Source organism: Neolamprologus multifasciatus, chromosome 7 (assembly GCF_963576455.1).
Source record: "Neolamprologus multifasciatus chromosome 7, fNeoMul1.2, whole genome shotgun sequence".
NCBI lineage: Eukaryota > Metazoa > Chordata > Actinopteri > Cichliformes > Cichlidae > Neolamprologus > Neolamprologus multifasciatus.
The window spans coordinates 14,800,531-14,820,136 of NC_140445.1; the positions used below are offsets into that span (position 1 = coordinate 14,800,531).

At 38.3% G+C, this 19,606-nt stretch overlaps 1 protein-coding gene across 1 annotated transcript in view; it reads right to left on the minus strand.

The window, feature by feature from the left end:
• Positions 1–19,606, minus strand: part of mast4 (microtubule associated serine/threonine kinase family member 4) — a 100,323-nt gene that overhangs the window by 17,028 nt on the left and 63,689 nt on the right. Inside the window, 15 exon segments of the mRNA XM_085169264.1 lie at positions 1,116–1,281; positions 1,363–1,495; positions 3,643–3,781; positions 3,871–4,079; positions 4,262–4,353; positions 4,474–4,535; positions 5,892–6,024; positions 6,858–6,959; positions 7,100–7,309; positions 7,393–7,410; positions 7,412–7,469; positions 7,572–7,726; positions 8,846–8,924; positions 10,225–10,294; positions 12,825–12,913. Of these exon segments, the coding sequence (XP_085025390.1) occupies positions 1,116–1,281; positions 1,363–1,495; positions 3,643–3,781; positions 3,871–4,079; positions 4,262–4,353; positions 4,474–4,535; positions 5,892–6,024; positions 6,858–6,959; positions 7,100–7,309; positions 7,393–7,410; positions 7,412–7,469; positions 7,572–7,726; positions 8,846–8,924; positions 10,225–10,294; positions 12,825–12,913 (1,715 nt within the window).

The window sequence follows — 19,606 nt, forward strand, 5'->3', positions numbered from 1 at the left end:
TTGTATTTTTCAAGACGATTTTCTCTGCTCTGTCACAATGACACTATGAGGGAATAAAGTGACAAAGTATAAATCACAATAATAAACTTCATTTGGGAACTAAAGCGAGCTACAGGCACTTACTGCCATCTGTTTGCTGCTAGCCTTCAGGGAAATCTTGGTCTTCAAAAAATTGGAAATTATACACAACTCATTCAATGTGGTCACTATATGAATGTTTAATTCATATTTGATCTAGCCTGGGAATTCCCCTGATGTGCAGGATAGCATCTAAATGCCAGATGTGGTCAAATTTCACCTTTAATCGCCTTCATTAGCAGAAAATATGTCTTGTAACATTTTAGGCATTTAATAAACTTACATAAACAAATAAGAAAATAAATAAACTTTGTATTTTTTAGGACGCTGGAACACAGTACTGTGTAATAAAAAACTTAAGCCACCCCTTATTTTTCTGTATTTTGCTTCCAAAGAAACAGACTTTATTTTTATTGTAACTGTTTTTAAGTGTAGTTAAGTGTTTCTTTGGATATTGGCTGCTTTTTCACTCATTTTCAGCTCAGGCGCCTGACGATTTTCAGGAGAGTGCTTTTAACACTTAAACAGATAACAGATAATATTTTTTCACCAGCAAGATAATTTCCAGAGAGCCAAAAACTGGTAATTCTCAGGCACGGTGTGAAAGTCAAGTCCTTAAAAAATAGGAAAGATATGACCTTCATCTAATAGATGGCTGTCAAGAAGTTATTCATAAGGAAAGGAAACATGTAGAAAGGGTTCCAATTATCATCAGTATGTACAGAGGAGGTCAGCAGAGTGCACGGTGGAGGCGCTATCATGGTTTGGGGCTGTGGTGTTGGGGATCTTGTCAAAATTGATGGAATCAAGAATGCAGAAAAGTACCATCAGATTGTGATCCATCACGTAATACCACCGGCAGAGTGTGTGATAGCCAGTGGCTAATTATTACACAGGTATCTCATTTTGACAGTTGCTGTTTTCAGGTATGTAAATTGAAATATTTTGAGCACGACTGAGATATCTCATTAACTATTTAATGTAAGTCTAAGATTTGCTTTAATTATCAAATTGAAAAGGGGGTTGTTAACACTGACCACTGATGACCTGTCCAAAAAGCTCCTCCGGTGTGTCTCCAAAAAAAGGCACACAGCCCACAAGAAACTCATACAGGATGATGCCCATAGCCCACCAGTCCACTGGCTTCCCATAGCCTTGTCTCAGGATCACCTCTGGAGCGATATACTCTGGGGTGCCGCATACCTGTACAGCAGAAAACAAAAAGGATTCTAAATATGGTGAGCTTTGAGAAAGTGTACATCTGTAAAGCTCAACAATATTTACCTGCTTATCAGAGAACTCCCTGGCATCCTTCTCTATGTGTCCCTCGTACAGGTTGGTGGTCATGTTCATCAGCCCGACTTTGGAAAGACCAAAATCTGTCAGCTTAATGTGCCCCATTGAGGTCACCAGCAGACTAAAAGAAAAAACAAGTTGGACAAAGTTTAATTATAGTAAAATGATAAATGCAGTCAGTTGTTCTGTGATTTTTTACAATGTTGTTGTTATGAAAGGAAAAAAAAAAAAAAACTTAAAGCATGACACTGACAGAAGCGGCCATTTTTCTTCCTTTTCACAAAGAAATTGCTGTTTCCATGCCAATATGTGTAAATAAAAAAATAAAAATTGCTCAGTTCAATCTTTAATGTTATTGAACAAACACAAAGGTGGCTGAGGTAAAAAAAAAAAAAAAAAAAAAAAGACATTTCTATTATTTTTAGACATATTATGAAGTACAGTTAGGGCTGTGCAATATGACAAAATATATTGCATGATGATATGAAAACATCTGTCGTTTCAAATTATACATTATCGTTTGTTTCGTGATGTCGCAAAATACACCATTTACGGCAATATTTTTTCCACCTGGGCACAGAGAATACCAGCATAGCCAGTGAAAATGAGGCAGAACCAGGTAGCTCCAAACAGAACCAGGACGTGTCAAAACAAATTGAGGACCTTATACCTAAACGAGGGGCTACCTCTGTAGCACGGACATGGTTTGGTTATGAAAAGTCTGACAAGGACTAGAAAACTGTACTATGCAAATTATGGAGGAAACCGGTCCCCACCTCAGACTCAAACACGGCAAACCTCTTCTACCACCAACACAAGAATCACATGAAAGAGTATGGAGAGAGTTTACGGATGCAAAAGAGCTGCCAGGTGCTAAAAAATAAACCTTAGACTCAAATGTTAGAACTGGCTTTTTCCCCACACCTTTGGTCATATTGCAGAGCCCTTAAGTACAGTTATTTAATTGCACTTAAATATAGCAAATATGGCTTCCCTTTTAAGCATTCAACAAATCCAGAGCAAAATCAGAACACATTTGGTGTTCTGTCTTGGTCAAATGATTCATTAATCCAATATTTACTGACTTTCTGCTGTCTTCAGCACCGAGCTGTACCCCTGGGGTTGAAGAAGACTCTCACAGCGAGCCAATGTCCACACCTCCATGTTAAAAAAAAACCCCTGACTTTATAGTAGAAATAAACATGTTTACACTTCAATATAAAAATGTTTTCCTTCCTATAGCAGATTTCCTCGTTGACAAAACCAACTGTTCAAATTTTGATCAGACTTACAGTCTGCATTATCAGGAGCACTGGCAATTTGACTGACAGGCTGTTGCATTAGACTGTATGCAGGGTTTGTGCAGCCATTGCGATGTCCTTCACTGAAGTCCCATTATGGGATGTCGAACTGAGTTTTCTCCGTTGCCATCTTGCTTTTTTTTTTTTTTTTTTAAATGGATGTAAGGAATGATGGTCAGATCTGATTGTGTAACTGCACGCTCAGAGTCTCAAAGTCATTAGCCACTGAGTAAGTCCTACATAATCCTCCTTTCTGACTCTTAGAATTCCCATAACTTACAAAATGGACTTTGTGTCCTATTCAATGTGATCTTAAACCTGGAAATGAGCCAATAAACCCAACAGAAACATGTTTACTGTGGTTACATACATAGCCAAAGAACCCAACGCCGAGTGCCTCTTGACTTGTACAAAACTGGATAACCCCACAGGTGTTGCCCACTGGTGGATATTAAAAATAATGCAGGTGTAAGACTAGAAACGATGTCTCCTTTTTTTATACTGCCTATGTTGCTGACACAGGTGACTTTGGCAGCAAGCTGTCTTCTCTTGTCTGCTAACCTGAATCGTGAACTTCCCTGGTCAGGTCTCGCACATATTTGTGCTATTGATACCTATTGGAGCATTTTAATGCAGGTATCTGACAAATAATACAGCTACGTGTACAAATGCACTATGCAAATTATGCCATAACAGCCATTACTCAAAACAGTAGGTCACAATGTATTTTAAATACAGTACAGATGCATCACCAACTTCAGTTTAATTGTTAGCTATATTTAATAGCTCATAACTAACACCGTCAAGTTTGCTGTTTGGTGTTGATTGAGTACTGTACAGTTTTTTTGTTCTGTTTGTTTTTAAATGGCAAAGATGCCTGACAGAAAAGCAAGAAAAACAAAAGCCTGAAAATAAATATAATTCTCTGAGTGCCAGAATTTATGTACAAATATTGTTTACAGCTCACTTGTCAGGTTTGAGGTCCCTGTGAACAATGCCATAGTTGTGTAGATACTCCAAAGCCAGTACTGTCTCTGCAAAGTACATCCTAGCCATGTCCACAGGTAGGGGACCCATGTTCTTCAGCAGGGTGGCACAGTCTCCTCCTGTAAAGAACAACACAAAGAAGACATTGTTCAAAGTAGACTGCTTTCAGCAGTCACACTATGCACATAAAATAAAATAGAGTGCTGACCTTCAACATATTCCATAACCATGCACAGGTGCCTCCGTGTTTCAAAGGAGCAATACATGGACACAACAAAAGGGTTTTCAGCAAAGGTGAGGATATCCCTCTCCACAAAGGCCTGCTGTATCTGATTCCTTAACATCAGATTCTGCTTGTTGATCTTTTTCATGGCAAACCTCTGCTTAGTTTCCTTGTGCCGCACCAGATAAACAGCTCTGTGGAACAAAAAGTTTACCGATGAGCTGCGCAAAGAATAGAAGAAAAACTGCAACAATAAGTGTGGTTTGATCACAGTATGGTTTTGTAAACTGCGAAACAAAGAAGAAACAAACAGCCTGTAACCAACAATCTATCAGCAGAGATTAGATCGTCCGATAGAGAAATGAGACGTCCTTACCCATAGGCACCGTTGCTGATGAGTTTTATCATTTCAAAGTCCAGCTCACAGGGTTTCCGCCGGGACCGCAAGGCCGTGCTGAAACTCTGAGACTGAGGACGAGAGCAAGATAAATGCTAAAACAAATCAAAAAGATAAAATCTGGATTTCACTGCTTCGCCTGCAGTAAAGATGAACTAGATCAATAATGTAATCAATGTCTAAGCACTTACAGAGTCATCTGTTTCTGGAGTTTCTGCAATTCCGCTGTCACTGCTCGTCAGCTGAGCGATTTCTAGAAAAGAAACAGAGAAATAATCAGGAGCAAAGCTGCAGCAGGTTTGATGTGACAAAACTATGAATCTAACTTCATGAGAAACTGACACACAGGTTCTCAACTGCAGTTACTGAAACAAAGCCGGCCTAAATTAAATCAGGCCCTTTAAACAAAATAAAAACAGCTGACTTCAGCTTTTATTCACCTATTAGGTTTGAGGTGCTGACTTCAATATAAGCTGAATTGAGGACAAATGAGGCGGAAATCAAAACTGGCAACACAAATGCACATCTTACGCTCATTTTGAAAATCACCACCCCAGAACAACTGCTCATTAAAAACCACCTTGCATCTTTTTCAGTGCATGTTCGTCTGTACAGCCATGGCAAAGTCCATGTGTGCTGTTTGTCTCGTCCCTGGAGAGCTTGTAAACACATTTTCAGTACTATTTAACATCTGTCCTTCCTCGTAGGTTTGCTTCCGGCACATGAGGTGCTGGGCAAACGAAACACGGGAAACACTCGGGGGAAATAAATGGAGACACTGGCTGATGAGCCCGCCTGTGTAGATCTGTATAAGGTCTGTGGGGAGGCCATTCTTTTCTAATTAGTCATAATGAATGTTGCTGGTTACAGAGTCTGGAGAGACAGAGGGTCATTAGAAAGACAATCTGTTTGGTACAGGACATTAGTCAAGAGTATCTTTGTCTTTAACTTCCCTCCACAATTCAGTTCCAGCGTTCCTTTAGAGCAGGAGTGGGCCATTCATTTTCAAAAGGGAACCATGAAAAAGGGACTGTTGTGAAGGGCTGCACCAAGAAGAGCAAGCTTATTTAATTCAACTCTGCTTTATTTATACAGAGCCAAATCACAACAGCAGTCACCTCAAAGCACTCTTATGAAATAAATACTGAGCAGAACAGTGTTCAGCATTATTGTTGTGCCCCTCCACAACAGTCCCAGTTTCTCATTTGGCCTTGTGGGAAAACAAACTGCCAAATCCTGCTTTACAGCCTTACCCTGACAAATTATCCTGTGCTCTCTTTACTCCTTTGCTCTCCTGATGTAATAATAGTATGATAATAATAATAATAAAAGGATATATTCTAATAATACAACTTTACTGCGGTTATACAGGATACTACATATTATAGTATGATCGATGATTAAATATATAACATTTAACATTACACTTAAACTTTTTCTGTTTTTTGTTTCTGACATTAAATGCAAAATAATCTGTTTTAATTAGGTGTTGTACTTACATTCTTTATGTAAATATATATTTAGTCTATATTACATGTAGCATTTAAATGTATTAATGGTATTAGGAATAACAACAATGATGATGATGATGATGAAGTCCTTCGTGTACCTTCAAGAGGATCTCGTGTGAGTCCCAGCTGGCTGATGATGTAACGAGGGATGTCTGTTTTGATGCCCTGGCCTTCTTTAGCGTGTCCTTCAGCAGCTTCCAGAAGGTGGTAAAATTCCTCTGGGTCAAACTCCTGAAGAGACAGCAAAACACTTTCCTATATATTGCTATGAACAACTTTAAATAAACAAGTAAACAGTAAACAAATTCCTGATCTTGTAGTTTGAGATCAAGTAGGAGCTCTATTGAGCGAAGGAAAACATACTTATTTACACTTTATTTTTAGCTTAGAGGAAGTAAGAAGTTGAACTTTCACTTTTTAGATTGCCATGGCAAACTTATAAGCAAACAAGTTTCTCAAGCAGCCTGAGCAACATTATAATGTGAGGGAAAGGTTTCTCTAGGTATAGGTTAGTCCAGAATTTACTTTCTTTAGGCTTGTTGTAGTCTCTACTTTTTCCTTTGAGATATTTCTTTGGCTGCTAAATTATTCCGTGTTCGTCAGCTTGCCATCAGGTATGAGGTAGGTACTGTTCGGCTGAAGTAAGTCATAACAGCTTTAAATTTAATTCTGATTTTAGCCACTTTAACCTCTCTTTGATTCTGTAATACAACAGACACTTAGATGAATTGCAGAAAGTGTTACCTGAATAATGGAAATGTATAGAACTTTTATAGAATATTTTTTAGACTGATAGATTTGAGCTGCTGACTCCAGAGTCATTTGAAATAACCTTAAATAGCAAATAAACCAGATGTAGCAACACACACAATTACAAAACATTCAGACAAATTACCCATCCAGATGAAGTGCTCATTATGAACCATCTCCATTTTTTCTTGGTTTTTTTGTTAAATTATTTTGTGCATTTAAACAGTGGCAGTCACTTCATATAAAATATTCAAGACAAGCACCCATCAGCACATTTTAGACTTAGGCAGAAAAAAATAAGTCCATAAACATACCAGACATTCCAGCAGCCGAGCAGGTCGGGCTATCACTATAAGGATCTTCTTTACCAGCTCTCTGATGAAGTTTACCTCCTCGCTTTCTGACCTCTCTGTGGACTACACAACATCAACAGAAGAAGAAAACAAAATGTTTGCAGTGCAACTCTAATGTTACGGTAAAATTCAGAGTCCTAAACATGTCTTATTGCTGAACTGTCATGAGGAAACATCTACATGATTTCTGCAGATGTTCTCACCTCTTGTACAAGCCTCTCCAGCTTGTCGGTGAGTTCGCAGAAGTAGCTGGAGGTGATGAGTCCCAGCCGACTCTTTTCCAGGCAGTCACGGGCCAGTTCAATTATCTGGTGATGGGCGAAGCCAAGCACGCCATCTGCCAAGGGGAGGACGGTCTCAGGAGAGTTGCTGCGGATGATCTCCTGAATCCTTTCCTCCATCTGAGCTGTGGCCTGCAGAAAGAAGCGACGGAGCAAGTTTGATAATGCAGATAATTTGTGGTCAAACAGAACTGTAAGGTCTTGTGGGTCCTCACTTTAGGAAACCGCTCCTTTGTAGACGTGATTCATCATTATAATTTCGTGATCGTAACAGGACGGAGATCTTCCAGGGCTGAAAAAAGAAAAGGAAAAAACCTCTGAATAAAATCACTGGTTTAGTCCCACCAATGCCACGTATATCTGAGAGAAAATATTTGGAGAAGTACATTAATACCTGAGACTGCGTGACCGGGGTCGCATTGCCGTCGCTCTGCGGCATTCATCCCCCGAGATACTCTCAGTGCAGAAGTGTTTGGAGAGGAAGTGCAGTTCATCAGGTGTAGGTTGGAAGGGCAGCTGATGCAGCTTCTCCTGTGATGAACAGGATGACTGGAAATGAAACAAATATACATTCAACATGAAAAGAAAAAGAAAAATAAATTTTCCTTAGTGGGGAAAAAAATTGTTGTCGTGGCCTGTCTTTGTGGTTTCTTTTAAATATTTTCCCCTGTAGATCTTCTGTCTGTGTTATATATGCGACTGCTGTTGAGAGACTGTTAGCTTAACCACTATAAGAAGTGAAAAAATGTTAAGATAGGTTAAGACTGTGCATAACCAACAAATATGAGTGTATGAGACCGAAGTAACTGTTGTCAAGAAAGTAAGTAAGCATGTAACTATCCTCAACAATCATGTGCACCATGGTCAACAACGCTGCTCTAAGAAATCCCATAATGAAAAAGTAAACCTTTAAAACACTAAGCCATATAATGCGCAAATTATTCAACACTAATGGCAATAATAAAATAACACGTGGATTATAATATATTAAGGAAATCTGAGCCCAACCCTTGGCGCACACCAAAAGCCTTATTGTTTCTAATACAGGCTGACACACGCTGTATCTGCTGAAACTATGTGTTTGCCTTCAAAAGAGCATCTGAATAGCAGGAAAAGCACTAGGTGACCAAACGCCACACAAAACAAAAACATAGCATTAGTGCAGGTCATTTTCAGTCCCCCGGCACATTGTAATTCCTGTAAATGAGTGTTATTGTATACACAGTATTGTACAGTAGTCAAAGCTCGGCTTCCTGTACAGGATAATGCTGACATATGGGAACAGTTTAACATTTATACTCTTATAAATGTAAGAAAAACTAGACATAAAGGCTCTCCAAATGCAGTTCAGACATGTTGTCATTGAGCCATATGTAAAAACTTGAGTAAAGACTAAGAGAAAAAATTTCTGAAACCGTTTTACTTTGTTCTTTCGTGTGATTTACCTTCATCACCATAATGTTTTATCATTAGGAATTGCAGGGGATTGCCTCGTGCCTGTTTTACACAGGCAGCAATGATGACACAGCTTTATCACCATTTTAAACATTTGAATCTTTTAAAATCTATTTAAACCGGGTCTGGCTCTAGGTTCAATTCTATGTCACACATATCTGTGATTCTGTTTATGAAATATTTACACTGACATCATGAGTGGGCGATGCTTACAGAGACAGTGGAGCTCGGTGTGTTGGTTCCATATCCAGAGGAGGGAAGGGAGGCCAGTGACCAGCGACGACCATCAGTCCTGCAACACAACACCAATGACAAACAGATGCACGCCATCAATGACAAATAAATACATCAGCAAGTATGACGAATTTCTCTTGGGACAAAGACAAGTTCTTTTTCCAAACATGCTCATCTCCCCGAAGACACAAATTCTGGGTTTAAACATTTAAGATAACGTCTACATCTCCAATGAGATGTTTGGAGATAAATGTTGAGCTTTCTCTTGTTAAAAAAATAGTCTTGTTAGTTACTTGACACTGTACAAAAAAGCAGAAAATACAGAAACAGAGTTTGTGAATGTAGAACTAAAACTATTGGTTAAAATGAAGTACAACAAAGGCTCAGAGTTAAAGGGGACATATTATACTCATTTCAGCTCTGCTTTGTTAGTGTGGCACTCCAATAGAGTGGAGCGCCACCTCTGCATGATTTACAGTTTTAAGTAAATTATACTGCTCATAAACATCTTGGCCTGCAGCCCCTTTGTTGACCAATTTGAAAGTCCACTTTCTTGTCACTGGCCAACACTTGGTGCTTGTGAGCAGCACCTCATCCTCTTGACAGCAAACATTAATTAAAAAACTGATCCACATGAATTAGAACCATGTGTCATCTTCTCTCTCTTCTCCCAACAACCATTTAAGACCAAGTAGATCGGCCTGATACCCGAGCCAGCTGAGATGGAAAACGCCTACTAAAAAATACCAAAGGTTACACAGCAAGTAAAAAGTTACTCCACTGTTGCCAAATGACTGTAGCGTCATCCTTGCAACACTGGCTATTTGTAAAAATATGGAAAAATAAAGACAACTCAAAAGAATGTTTTGGGAGAGAAAACACAGCTGGTTGCAAAGTAGGAAAAAACAACTAGCATTCGATCTGACTTTTTGGCTCTCTGGGATTCTGTTTGCATTTGTTTACTTTGCCAAATTTTAGCGTTGTTTAATATGTATATCTGGCACTTAGACTTAAAGTAAAAACGTAATGTGTCCCCTTTACTGTGAGGCACACTAATGAAGGACATGTGAATGATAAAGTGTACTTCAGACAGATGTGGGGTAATAAATATTTCACAGAAAATCGAAGCCTAACACGAGTTTACCTGTCTGCTCTGTGGCAATGACTGTGGATAGAGAAATACAGAATTATATGATATCGTGTTGACAAATGGTATAAAATAAATGTTCCTGATGCTGAATTTGTAAGTATAAACAGACCTGAGCAGCTGAATATTTACACATGTGCTGGCTTAGAAAAGACTTCTTTAATGACTCAATGACTTCACATCTGTTTTTAAAGAATTTGCATCTGGTTACCTTCGTGCAAATGAGAAATGAGCAGAGGCACTAGGAGAGAAGTTTCTAGGACTGTCTTGTGGGCTTGTTCCTACAAGGAGGAAAAAGAGAAAAGAGGACACAGTGCTTTTATAGAGGGAAATGAAATGCGAGCCAAAAAACATGAACAAGACAATACGGATGTCTGAAACAGAATTCCTTAAAAGATAAAAAAGAATCGCAATACACAAAACTGTACGGAAAGTTAAGTCATCAGCATCGTTGCATCAGGTCTTGTTTGGAGTTTGGATGTTCTCCCTGTGTGTCTCTGGATTCCTTTTGGATACTCAAGCTTCCTCCCAGAGTCCAAAGACATACATATTGGGTTAACTGGTAATTCTAAATTTGTCATGTGTGTTGATGTGAAACCATCTGTCTCTCGGTGTAAGCCCCATTATGAACCAGTAACCTGGCTAGGATATACGCTGCCACCACTCAATAAGTGGTTCAAAAATTAGGTGGATGACAGAAAGTTCAGTGAAAATAGATTAGGGCGCAAACAACCATTGCTTTCCTGATATCTATCAATGTTTAGATAATTTTATTGATTTTTCCAACACTCAAAATTCTGAGGACAGATGATATAGCCACAAAAAAGTACATTTTCATATTGAAGAAGCTGGACTGCTGATTCTTGAAGTTGATATTTTCTCCTGTTGATGTGCTGAACCAGTTTCCAAACTAAATATTTCATCTCTAAATCAACATAAACAAATCTGTCAAATGTTGGAGAGTTCTCAAAAGAAACCAAGACCGAGATGACTCCACAACACATTGGTAGAAAAGAGATTATATGACTTAATCTCTTTTCTACCATTTAAAACATGCCTGCTCTGTCAAGCTGGAGGCTGTAAAAGCAGTATTTGTGGCAATGCTGGATAAAATAGGGCTACAGAGTTCATCACATTTGTCACGTATTTTATAGTTTTTTTTTAACAAAAGATATATTTATAATATCTCTAAATGTTTACACTGTGAGCTGAAAACATTGCATCATCTATTAATAATGCATTGTTCTCTGAGCTTAATGAATTAAAACGAATTCAGTGAGTGAGTCGCACAAAATGCTTTCGACAAAGTGAAATGAACACTGTTATTTACTTTTAGAAAACATCTGAAAAAACAATATTATTCAATGTATGCAACTGTATATATGGGCTAAATGTGTTCTCTTTTGTTTCCCCTCTCAGATTCTATAGCAGTCATTCACTCCCTTATTAAATGTAACTTAGTTAATATTGCCTTTAGAAGAGAGCTTTGTATACGACTCCTCATGTGCACAAGTTCTTTTTCCTTTTTAAACTGGGTCTATAAATGTCTGCCTGCTTTAGAAAAAAAACAAACTAATTTATAAATTATACGCATGACTTACTTGTTTTTATCATCTATATAATGTTAAAGAAAGGAGTTTGTTTCTACATTATGTGTAGAAACACAGCCATGGTGTCGTATTAATCAGACATAATAACATTCTTCACAAAGACACAAAGACTAACTAGCTAATTAAACAATGCGACCACCTCATGTGCTGACACACGGGCCTTTTCCCTATCGAGGAACAACGATGGAGCCACTGAATAATAGAAATCCATGAATGTTACATATTTAAGTGCTTTAATCACAGCTCCTTAAAGTACAGTTTAAAGTGGCTTTTATTTATCAATATTCTGCAAAAGGAACAAAATATGTTCCAAAATATGAGTTTTTCTTTTATGAACAAATTCATGATCATGAACAGAAATTTGTTCTCCTACACTTCAGTAAATAGAAAAATATTACATTTCTGTAGAAATCCATCTTATTATGTAACATAACCAGGATATATGTCAATGCACTTAGCTATCTGACAGCACTGAAAAAGTGTTTTTCTTACCTTTTGAACTAATGCTACGTCTGAGCCACAGTGTTAAGTAATCCCAAAGCTGGATACTTTCATTAGCAGGAACACAGGTGCTTTCTGGGTCTGAATCCATCTTTAGAGCCTGGGCTTTCTCGTAAGCTTGAAATACAGACCAAACACTGAGACTCTGTTTTTCCTGACCAATGGCAGGAAATAAAACGCCCTATGGTAAATGAGGGCTGCCCCCCCTCCCCAATCCTGTGCATTTCCTCTCTGCAGGCCACCACTTCCTCACACAAAATAATCACTGCATTTAATTTGCCGCTGTGCTGTTAAACTATTACCCCAACATGACAGGACAGACCTGACACGGACAATAAAGTGCACAACATAAAAATCTGTATTTTTCAGTGTTTTATTTTATTTTTTTAAAGTAAAGTTTTTCATCTCGGTTTAGAGTCAGTTAGCAGTACCCAGTGCTGATTAACCAGATTTTTCTGTATGAGGGTACCAGAAAGTGCATCCTGTAGATACAGATTATCTGTTGGTGCACAGACTGTACTGTGAACTTTCCTGTGTTGTTCTTCAACCTTTTTTTGTGCGTTACACAATAGACTGCATTCCTGTTGGAGAACATATTGTATTAATGGCTCCTCTTCTATGCACCCAGTGCATATGTTTCCAACAATGGGGCCGTTCCACAGCATTCATACATTAGGAGATGTGCCGGACATGCATTTACCTGTGAGAGATGAGAGAGGGGAATGGGGTCGTGGTAAACCTGAAGACTGGCCACTTCCTATCAGGCTTTTTCTGTTGCTCGTTCTGCAGCTGTGAAACCACAGAGCCATATTAGTCAGGAAAAATCATGGCTGTAAAACTGACAAGACACATGAAGCAGAAAATAGAGGTATAACATAAAAAAGGGTTATGGGTTATTTAAAAGATAACAGTGCATGCTTCAGAGCCTTAGGCAGGTAGTTTTGAAATGTAATCAACAAAATCCTGACCTCACCACTGACACGAGCATCTCGCTTTTGTTTGTTAGCTCGACTGATACATGGACTTCAGCATGAATATTGTGCTAAGATTGTTCAATCAATATGAGATGAACTATTTACCTGATACTACGCAAAGAGCCTTTCATCACACCATCTTGGACACTGACATGAGAAGCAAGCTTTGTGAAACAGAACATGAACTCTTTATTTAATAGAGGTCAGTGTGTTGACTCAGATTTTGAACTTCCAGTTTGATTTGCCAACAAGGGGCTGAAAGTGAGTAAATACCTAAGATAACTACTTATAATTAACTCTAATTGTTTGGAATTTAGCCGAGGAGAGCTGAGAGACACAGAGATGATGTAGGCTGCATGTTAGCGGTATTATACTGATTCTGAAACAAACTTACTGCAGACATACACACTTGCAGAATCCAGCAAGTGAATAATTAAACACTGAATTGTAAAATTTACCTGTTACTAAATATTTTGAAATGCTTGAATATAAGCAAGAATCCAATAGCAATTAGAATCAATTCTTTGCCAGCTACGAAGGCAAACCCACAGCATGAAGCTTTGAAATTTTGATTTGTTAAGTATAAATATGAAGAGCAGCCAAGAATAGTTAGCTAAGACAGGTCAGCAACAAAGAACAAAAATTCTTTCTTGCAACGTTGAACATATGTGATACTATCAGTTTTGTTCTGGAAAACATTTTCTCTTCTTGAGGAAATTGATCCAAGTCTGAAAGGGATATGTAGATGGTATACAAACCCTAAATGTCACCAATATTTTTGAAAAAATATTCTTAAAACTGGCTTGAAAGTGTACCTGCAGACACCAAAGGTCTGACTTTACTATCAATCTACACATCCATTCCGCTTATTCAAAAATAAATGTATTTGCAATGTATTTCTGCTATAAAGATCAATTACAAAGCCAAAGCTTGCCCTCAACATAATATACTCCACAGGGAGGTTACAGTCCTCCAGCCAACAGCCATTAAAATAAGAGACACCATTAACAACAAAATCATATTTCAGTCAACAAAAAGCAGGTTCTTTGCACAGCCTTCATAATATTTCCATATTTGTTGGTCAATTTAATACAGGACTATGACTCATGAGGAGCCACTGTGACCAATACCATGTGACTCATAAAGGAAGGGCAGCTTTTAACCTTGAGGGAAAACATGAAATATTTCAGTATAAAAGTACCTTCACTGTTCAGTGAAGTTCGTGCTGGGTTTATAATTTCAAATTAGAGGCTGTCAGTGGAAACGCATAATGCCTGAAGAACATGAATTCACTTCAAGGTCAGACACTCAATGACACCCTGTTACATAACCTCCTCAGAGATGTGAACCATTTCCAACTGAATTTTCAAATGTTATTTCATATTTTCCTACAAACATTTCTCCTCCGTTTTTTTCTTTACTGAAGGAGAGAAAATGTTTTGAGGGAGAAATAAGACAACTGGCATGGAAATGTTGTGAAGTACTTTACTGCAGTAATAGAGGAAACAGCCATACATGTTGGAGCTACAGAGAAAAGTCAGTGTCATCCTGTGTGTTGCAGTGAATGCACAGATTGATCAAATTGCAATGGCGTGGTGCAGCGTGAGCAGGCGTCCCTCATGATTACGTTAACACCGCTGCAGACCCACTCAAAGAGGTGCCACTGCAGAGCTCTCAATGTCACACCGGCAACAGCAAAGAGAAACAAGAAACTTTTATCACAGCTGATGTGCTGCAATAAGCTCTCAATGCTCTGTCCTCTCAAAAGACACGATTTCAGAAACACTGCTAAGGATGATAGAAACGGCCATATTTATACCTTGTAACAAAATGTATGTGGCTTAGAAATGCTGTCCAGCAGCAACATAGTCCTGTACTAGAAGGTGTTTTTTTAAGTGTGAGTGATTTTGCAGCCCAAAAAGTGACAATTACAAAACCCCACTACGACTTGAGAGCAACGCTGTAAATGTTAAATTATAGTACTGGGAGCTAGATTTACCAACACTAAACTGTCATTTAGTCTTCACTATCAGGCTCTCACAGCTGCTTGGTTACAACTACACCATTACAGTTACCATGACTGTAAAGTTCCTACAAAAATCTGCATAAATGACTAATGTATCAAAGCACTGTAGATTTATAAAACCAATCCACATGGTTATGGGAATGCTTCTGTATTCAACATTTAACAGCCACTGAAGATGCACACAGACTACAGGTGATTAACTGCAGTCCAAATGTTGGTTACTGCTATCTAAACAATGCTGTCACTCAAACAAACACTGGAAACTACGCCACACATCCACAGAAAGTGTAATCTAACTGTACAACTACAATAAACAACAAATCACCACTAAATTCATTCCAGCATTTATAGTCCCATTAATCTTTTTGTGCTCACTTTGCAGATGCCTCCTGGGGTTGCTACAATATCTTCCACTAATTTTACATTTCTTTAAAGAGGCTCAGTGCTAAATGAAGTAGTGGGACTTGATGGGACATGATTTTCCCAGATGAACTTTGGGCAGACTTAAGCAACTGAAAGAAAAAGTACTGAAAGAACGCACAAGAGCCTTCTTCCTTTAAAGAAATAAACATTTAAAGCACTCAAACTGATATACTTAAAAATAACTAGTTTATGTTCTGCAACATGTTCTGCAACATTCTGCAATGCTCAGGGTCCTGCTCGGTGGTTACCAAACAACATCTGAATATATCAGGCACAAGTTTATGGGCACAAATTAGATGCCATGTTAAAATAATATGTTGCTTTTATCAAGGTGAATAAAAGGTACAAAGGTCATTGTGGGTAGGTGGCTGGTAAGAAACACGGTGACATCATAGTATCAGTTGTAGATAAGAACCTTCAGTTGTACCTGTGGGTGTATCACAGTAAGATTGGTGCACAAAAGGTCACTCTTTTTAAAGCCATCTGTTATAGTCACAATCTAAGTTAATAATATTCATTTATTTCAATTTAAAAGCATACCAGTTTTGGCTACAGTATTTCTATTTTAATAATGCTGTTGTAGCCACATTAACCAACATTTTGCTACATTGTAGCACTGACTTCATTGCCAATTGAATTAACCAGACCTGGCAAGATATCATTATTACAATGTTAACATATTTTCTCTCTTTTCAAGTGCAAAAAAAACAGTCAGCTACATAGTTACATTAATATGCTTGCTCACTCACATGCTTGGATACAATTTTACATTTTATTGACACCACAAGTACACCACAGAAACACCACAGGTAGCCGTTTTTACCCGAATATAACAGCCATCATAGTTTCAATGTCTATTCATATGTTGTGCTGGTAGGGAATGATGTGTCATAAAAGTGGTTTCTGTTTTGGTTTGTTTTTTTTTCTTCCTCCAGCTAACTGGCTCCCATCCTGTTGTTTACAATACTTTCAGCACTGTTAGCACATTTAGCAGAGTAGCATCAAAGCTGAGATCACAGATGTAGGGGCATGCAGCAACCTCACAGGAAGTTGTTTAAAATAGCGCTGCAAATGTTCTTTTTTTCCCCCTTTTGGATATCCAATGAAGCACCAATGTATACACAATTTATTTCAACTTCAATATTATGTGCCTCGTAAAACACAGATGTTCCAAATGTAATAATTTTCTATCACAGCGGAAAACACGTTCAATTAAAGCGACCCCTCTATGAAACCGGGGAAATTCTTTTAAACTCATATGGAGGAGAACATGAACCAAAGTCAGAGCTGATGTATTGACAATTTTGAATGCCCTTTGGCCAACTTTTAAAGCCCAGGAAACACCTGCTCTGACAAAAAAAAGGAAACAAAGCAGTGTAGCATCATAAGCTGCTTGTATCTTCTTGTAGTTATATTGCTACCCCACTGGCACTCAAAAATCCAAGTTTATCTCCCTACATCAGAAGGGAAATCCGATTTTGACTGAAAACCCAGTCATCCTTGTTTACTCTGGTTTCTAGAGTGAATCATGACTGGACATGTTCCATTAATCATTTATCATGATGGGGACTGAGTGAATAATATCTGGTACACAGGTTCTCATAGAGGATCAAATTTAATGACATCTATTTATACCCTCTACGAGCATTCAGCCAAGTGAATGCCACACTGTCGCCCAATCAAGCTTCTTGTTGTTTCACCTTCACATTGCCCACCCCAGTGTTTGTACCTTCATGACTCCTATTACAGAGCTGACTGCCACTCATTGAGAGATTTAAACAACTGCTCCTGGATTACTTCACAAAAAGACTTCCACAATTTGTGACAGTATGCAGTTCATCTTCATCACATTTGATGTTAAGCTGAGCTTTGGTAGAGGCCCCTCGTGGCCACAGTGAGGGGGGGAAATCATGTTGGTATAGTGAAGCTTTAAAGGGGGGGATAAAGAAGCCCTGGGCAAAGATGATAGTGAGAAAGTAGGCCAGTATTTATGCTGTACTGCAGATGTGTGAGATTCCTGGAATGGATCCATAACTATTTGAAAAGTCTCAGTATTATGCAAACTTGTCCGGATCAGCAAACCATTGTTGGATTACGCACAAGCACTACTACAAATTTCTATTTTAAACCACTAAAATACTTTCTAAGGGTGCTCATAAAATGTATTCACAGCACAGCTCATTTTATTTTTACCTTACTTTTAAGACTCATTTTACAGTAGCCTACATTACTCAAACACACAGTAGTTTCAATCTGTCAGAAGCAATTTCTTAGAATTCAGCTTGGTTACTTATTTGGGACACAGGAAGAGGCAAAAATAGATAAAGCCCTTTGATTTCCTTCGATTCCAAATAAATCTGAAATGTCTGATCCTGACCCATGTCAACAAAAAGCCATGTTTAATCTTTTAACTTCCGCAAGTTTTGCTTCCCTGTCACAGCTGTCAGGTGAGCTGACAAAGCGCAATGACACACAAATTGCAACTCTGTGCTGACAAACCCAAATTCAAAGTCAGACATACGACACACACCACTCTATTAATAGTATTTAAATACTTGCTGCTTGGGTAAAAAGCCTAGCTGCTCATTTTTGAAGGCAGCTGTTTCCTTTAAACTACTCCCAGTTGTATCTGCACCTTTTTTTAAATATATATTCACACATTTGGTTTATGATATAATTTACTTTGTACCTAATGTCAATTTGGCATAAATTAAATATTACAGAAAACAGCTTACTTTATCCTCCTTCCCTTTTTTCCTCATTACCAATTCTATAAGTAATGAAAAATATATATAAATGGAAATCCATTCCAGCTCATCTCAGGTCAAAGATTTACTGGTATATAAAGATCTTAATATCTACATTACATTAATTATTTAATAATATTTGTGAATAAATGGGTAACTTGTCACGAACAGTGGGGGGGAAAGACAAACACAGTTATGAATAATGCAAGATGTCCAGAAAAACTGCCAGTCTCTCATGTTAAGCTATTCTGCACTGCAAAATAGGTCAGGACATGGATTAAAAATAAATTTCAGTATATGAGCTTCACCAGTACTGTAGCCATGTCATACTGTATATGAGGGGAAAAGGGATCAAGTGGCTTAGCAATAAACCAGTGTCTACACACACCAAATCCCATAAACCAGCAAAACATTTTTAATTCAGTCAGTCTTTAACATGTCAACTAATAAATGACATCAAAGCATGTCTTCTGGAGCTGGACTTTGAAATTTGTCAGAATAAAATACATTTTATTGGCAATGGACACATACTGAAACAAGATCAACAGCAAACAATTAAACAACCATCCCCATTGTCACATTCTCACTGTAAATTAATATGAATGATCCATGTGGGAAACTTGAGACTACCTCAACAACACTTCAACTGCACAAAGCAAATAACGCACAACAGGCAAGACGGGAACACCCAGCTTCTCATTCATGTTGGCCTCATACACCTACTACTGTAAACACGGTCCCTGCTGCCACTCAAAGCTCCAGAAACTGTGCATGTAAATCCATTTGGTAGAAAATAAAACTTTTTGCTCCGTAAAGACACATATCTGAGCCTGACTACATTATTTGAAGGACCCTAACTAAAAAGCAACACAGTACAAAAAAAGTAGCAAGTTTCTTCAATCTGTTTTAGATGTTACCTTTGGGACCGACGCAGGCGAGCTCCACTGAAGAAATGTGGCATGTTAAAGTTGGACAGAACTGTCCACAAACTAGAATCCGACATTGTGTCCAAATCATGCCAAAGAGGGAGATGTAAAGGAGGCTTCTGAAGACTTGATGAGCAGAACCGATGGCTATCAGAGTTCAAGAGGTGGTGACCTCTGGAGCAGTCTTGACAAGTACTCTCCTTAGGTCCAAACTTCCTCTGCACAGGCACATCTGCAGGCAGCTGTGGCATAAACACACTAGCAGGGAGGACACGTTGTCCTCCTCTGTCCTCAAACAAAAAGTAATCCAGGGAGGATCCTGAACGGCACACAGTGTGTGATCCAGGTCAGGTGCTGACAGCCTCGACTGTTGCAGGTATATGACA